The following is a 5,623-nucleotide window of genomic DNA, read 5'->3' on the forward strand; positions in this document are numbered from 1 at the left end:
TGTATAATAAATCCAAGAATTAATGACTAAACTGTAGTACATTTAATAGAGACCTTGAGGGTAATAATCTGCTTTTTAATGACTCCAGACAGTAGCTGGTGTTCACATTCCACAGTTTTAGGGCATTGAAATGCTATTGACTTGAGTTTTGGAATCCGACCTTTTGTGACCGTGGAAAGTATTGGTCCTATACTATGCATAATAGGACACTAGATAATTGTTCCTAAGTTTTCACTCCTTTGTCTTATGCCATTGTTATGCCTTCCACTAGTATATGTGAAATATATAACATGGCTCCACTGAGTGGGTTTGACTGTGTAACTACTTGGGCCACTGGAATGACAGTGGGCATGAAGCAACAGAGGTGGCTTCACGTGTGTTTGTGTGTTGGCTTGCCTTGTACTACTGTGATCCACTAGGAAAGAGATGTGCACCTGCAAGCTCCTGGTCATAGGAGAATGTTAAAAACACACAAAGGAGGTAAATCAGTGGTTATGGTTACAAGCCATTGAGATTTGAGATTATTTTTATCCAGCATTTAGAGCTACATTCCAGCATTCTGTAGTCAGCCAATACTTACAGGGCCCATTTTGTTCTATCTTGTGAAACATATAGGTTTCTTTTAGATTTAATAATTCCTTATCCCATGCTTCTGGAATACAGTTTCCTCATTTACTTTCTCTCTATAATCTGCATTGATTTGGCATCGGTGCTATGATTCCCATGTTACTGGTGATGGATTTGAGGACCAAAGAAGTTAAATGACATGTTCAAATTACATATCAACTAAATGACTAGGCTAGGATTTTGAGTTTGTTTCTTTACACCATATCATTAGTTACCTGTTCTTTAATAGGAGCCTGGTCTTATTTAAGATTCTTATGGAACTTGCCTAGAAGCAACTTGAAAGTATACAAGATGTTCTTGAGCACCTTGACACATAAAAATGCTAGTTATAAAAGCTAGGTTTATTAGGTAAACCTGTTTTTCCCATGGGAAGCTCCAGAAAGGTGTGGAGAAAGATTATCCTGAGCTTTCTGTGCTCACTGGTTTTGCTTCTAGAAATTCTAGCCCACATAGGCCTCAATTCACCTCTTAAATTATTGGAACTTGGCTTAAGATTTGATTAGTTTTCAAACAATTTTTGCAATTTGAGAGTAAAGAAAATTATTCAACAATTGACCCGATGAGTTATTTTGTTCCTGGGGTCTTCAATCTGCTCCATTTATTTGCTTCCAGGTACAGTGCAAGAGTTTCATTCATTATATTCTATAAGGTTTTATGCTTCTTTACTTCACAAATAGTATCTCTCCCTATGCAGGCTGCTGTAAGCATTATCTGTTAAAGCATACCTGCTAGGACCTTAAAATTGGAATACAGAGCCTGGAAGTAGGGGGTGCTTTATAGATAGCCTAGGACTTTGAAAATAGTTTTTCCTTATGATTCAGTAGGCTTTCAATCTTGTGACCCTAATTTAATATTTATTGAGTTCCCACAGAGTGCTAAGCCTTCAGGATGCAGGGCAAATTCCATTTTTTGTATTAATTTTGTTTTTACCTGATTTAATTTGTCTTATTTATATTTACTGAAGTATCGCAGTATCATTACAGATGTACTCACAGATCCATTTCACATGGATTGTGGTCCAAAAATGAAGAAGAAAAACTCACACACACTCATGTACACAAACTATGAGTGTTCTGTAGGAACACTAATTTGCTCATTGATTCCATATAATCTGTGCCTCACTTTTTTTCTTGCAAAGTATAGAAACTCGCAATGCTTTGGTTTCCAATTTTATTCTTGAAGGTTAATATGAGAGTTGAGACTGCATAGCCTTCCTATTATTATGCTAATCAACAAAACTACTTTAGGCCCATTTTGAAAGTGAACCCTCTCCTACATTACAAAAAATAACCTTGATTTTCCCATTCAAATTTGTCACCTTAATGTGAATCATAGCAACTTATAATTCAAAGATAAATTATGAAGAGATTAATAAATACCAGTTATTGTCGTCTTAAAATTCTTTCTCTTTATAGATAAGTTATAGACATTTACCATTGGCAGCTCTTCTGTAAAATTGTGTTGGGGGTCCCAGGTCTGCATTTAATGTCAGAGGAACAACAGGCAATATTCAAAGTCAGTAGAACTGAATGTCTCCAGTTCAACAATGTGGAACTGAATAACAGATTGAAAAGTTACAAAATAAAGTTTCTGAAGATATTTTGGAACACTGAGCATTCTGCGTAATAATCCATAATAGGACTAGTGGTCAGTGTTCCATAAAATATTTGCTTTAAAATTAACTGTTGGTACTTTATTTTTAGAACTTGATTCTTTGTTCATTGTGGTTTGGGACAGGCCAGATGTTAGTCCAATTTCTAGTTCTTTATCATTAAAGCTGTAGATGCAATAAAAAGATAACTCCTTAGTCTGAAAAACAAAATAAACTATTTAAAATGGTCTTATGTACATAATACAATATAAAAAAACATGGAAGTATTGATAGGTTAGAGATAAAAGTTAAAGTTCCAACTTTTTTTTTCAGCATCTCAATTCATCATCTTGAAAATCCCTAAGGCGATTGAACCCCATTTTACAGGCCACTGCTTCTGATCCACTAGCTCAACTTTGTAGTAGTTTAGATGATCTGGAGAGATCCCACATTTGTTATTATATGACTGAGCTCAAGTTCATAATTACTCTTTTTGTTTGTTTCTAAATGGTGGCTGTTGTAAAAACTTTAATATATGTAACACCTAAATGTAAAAAGAAAAAAAGAAAAGTATATGCCTCTATTTCCACCCAGGTGACTGGAAAAGCAGAGGAAGTCAGTTTCCATACAGAGAAAGAGAGAGAATTCAGCAGACAAAAAAGTGGAATGGAGTGAAGAGACAGGGAGCCAGCCTAGTAAGTTCCTGGTTCTAGTTATTCTGAGGTCCAGATGTGTTCTGTTTTTAGATTTATAATAAAGTCCTGTACCATTATATCAAATTTTTTAGTTTAATCTAGTTTTTTTTTTCCACACTACAATAGTTAATTTTATTTGTTCAAGGCTCATATCGTAAGCATTAAACCAAACATGGGCTTTGATCCTGTGAGCCCAGATTCACATATTTAGGAAGATAAAAGCAAACTGTCGTCCATGTATATGGAAGAAAAACTAAAGGCTCACAGTTAATCACATGTTGGTTTTAAATTTCTACAGCCTAGAAGCCAGAAGTCACAGATCTTTTAGGCCTTTCTGGATATCCCACAAGGTATCTGCACTTTTCTTGAGCTGGGCAACCTCATCATCCTTCAGCTTCTGATTGATCACACTGATTAAGCCCCGAGCATTCAGGATACATGGAAAACTCAGGAAGACTTCGTTCTCAATACCATACATACCCTTCACAATTGTTGATACTGGATGAATCCTGGAGAGATTTTTCAACATGGATTCAATGAGATCAGCCACACTTAATCCAATAGCCCAGTTGGTATATCCTTTTAGCTTTATGACTTCATAGGCACTTTCAACCACCATCTTATGCACTTCCTTCCAATTTTCACTGTTGTTATCTGTTCCCATTTCTGGATTCAGTTCCTGAAGAGAAACACCTGCCACATTCACTCCGCTCCACACAGCCACACTTGAGTCGCCATGTTCTCCCCAAATCCATCCATGGCAGCTGCTGAGATGAATGCCAAATTTTTCAGCCATAAAATAGCGAAATCTAGCAGAATCCAGATTACACCCACTTCCAATCACACGGTGCTTGGGTAGTCCACTTAGTTTCCAGGTAACATATGTAAGAATATCCATTGGGTTGGAAACCACAATTATGATACAATCAGGACTGTACTTGATTATCTGAGGAATAATGAATTTGAAGACATTAACATTCCTTTACACCAGATTAAGGTGGCTCTCTCCCTCCTGCTGGTGGACTCCTGCAGTCACAGAGTAATCTTTATTTGCCACAATTTTAGGTGTCTGTAGAAATAAGCTCCCATGCTGTAGATCCATCATTTCGCCTTTGAGTTTATCTTCTAAAACATCCACAAGGGCAAGTTTATCAGCCAGAGACTTTCCCAGAATGCTGATGGCACATGCCATACCAACTTGTCCAACACCCACTACAGTGATCTTATTGTTTGGGATCACAGCCTCTTCTTCTGCAACTGGTGCAATCAGTTTTTCCTTAAGAGTTGCCATTGTGCCCCGAGACTAGTGGCTGTAAGAGTCGTGCGAATGAGACCAGGTTAGCTGCGTGCGTCTCCTCCGGCGCAGGATCCGCAAGGAGTTAATCTAGTGTTTTTTTTTTTTTTTTTAAGATTTTATTTATTTATTCATGAGACACACACACACACACACACACACACACAGAGAGAGAGAGGGGCAGAGACACAGGCCAAGGGAGAAGCAGGCTCCATGCAGGGAGCCTGATGTGGGACTAGATCCCGGGTCTCCAGGATCTCTGGGCTGAAGGTGGCACTAAACTGCTGAGCCACCCAGGCTGCCCAAGCTTGGGCTAGTTTGAATGGGCTTCTAGTACTTCTAACCAAAGAGCATGAGGGAGGACAATGGGCACTTTCTACAATTTATGGCCCTTTGGAGATTGTAGCAGGTCACTCACTCTGAGCCCTGATCTTGTAAAAAGAGGAAATTTAACAAGAGCAGAAATGACCCTGCTCTGGAAAGGTCACAGTTGATAATTTTAGTTTTTCAGTTCTGTAAGAAAAAAAAGAACTGGTTATACCTTCACATATGTAAGATTTTTTTTTTAACTTCTTTTTTTTTTTTTTTTTATAAATTAATTTTTATTGGTGTTCAATTTACCAACATACAGAATAACACCCAGTGCTCATCCCATCAAGTGTCCCCCTCAGTGCCCGTCACCCATTCACCCCCACCCCCCGCCCTCCTCCCCCTCCACCACCCCTAGTTCATTTCCCAGAGTTAGAAGTCTTTATGTTCTGTCTCCCTTTCTGATATTTCTCACACATTTCTTCTCCCTTCCCTTATATTCCCTTTCGCTATTATTCCTATTCCCCAAATGAATGAGAACATACACTGTTTGTCCTTCTCCGGTTACTGTGGCCAAGTTCAAAAAGGGTGTTGCCTGAGTTCTTCTCTGGGATTTTGATGGAATCTTGTCTCACATTTAGATCTTTCATCCATTTTGAGTTTATCTTTGTGTATGGTGCAAGAGAGTGGTCCAGTTTCATTCTTCTGCATGTGGATGTCCAATTTTCCCAGCACCATTTATTGAAGAGACTGTCTTTCTTCTAGTGGATCGTCTTTCCTCCTTTATCGTATATTAGTTGAGCATAAAGTTCAGGGTCCACTTCTGGGTTCTCTGTTCTGTTCCATTGATCTATATGTCTGTTTTTGTGCCAGTACCACACTGTCTTGATGAACACAGCTTTGTAGTACAACCTGAAATCTGGCATTGTGATGCCCCCAGATATGGTTTTCTTTTTTTAAAATTCCCCTGGCTGTTTGGGGTCTTTTCTGATTCCACACGAATCTTAAAATAATTTGTTCTAAGTCTCTGAAGAAAGTCCATGGTACTCTGCGCCTTTTGATGGGGTCATTAAGCCCATTCACGTTCAGAGTTACTATTGACAGATA

General features: G+C 38.2%; 1 protein-coding gene across 1 annotated transcript; it reads right to left on the reverse strand.

Moving 5' to 3' along the window:
* Positions 1-3,209: 3,209 nt before the first annotated feature.
* LOC129516565 (L-lactate dehydrogenase B chain-like) lies at positions 3,210-4,204 on the reverse strand. The gene is made up of 2 exons (XM_055336039.1): positions 3,958-4,204; positions 3,210-3,810 (listed from the first exon to the last, which is right to left on the reverse strand). The coding sequence occupies exons 1-2, from the start codon at positions 4,202-4,204 to the stop codon at positions 3,227-3,229; spliced, it is 831 nt and encodes a 276-aa protein (XP_055192014.1). The 3' UTR covers positions 3,210-3,226.
* Between the last annotated feature and the right edge of the window lie 1,419 nt (positions 4,205-5,623).

The sequence above is a fragment of the Nyctereutes procyonoides genome, unplaced genomic scaffold (assembly GCF_905146905.1).
Source record: "Nyctereutes procyonoides isolate TBG_1078 unplaced genomic scaffold, NYPRO_anot_genome, whole genome shotgun sequence".
Lineage (NCBI taxonomy): Eukaryota > Metazoa > Chordata > Mammalia > Carnivora > Canidae > Nyctereutes > Nyctereutes procyonoides.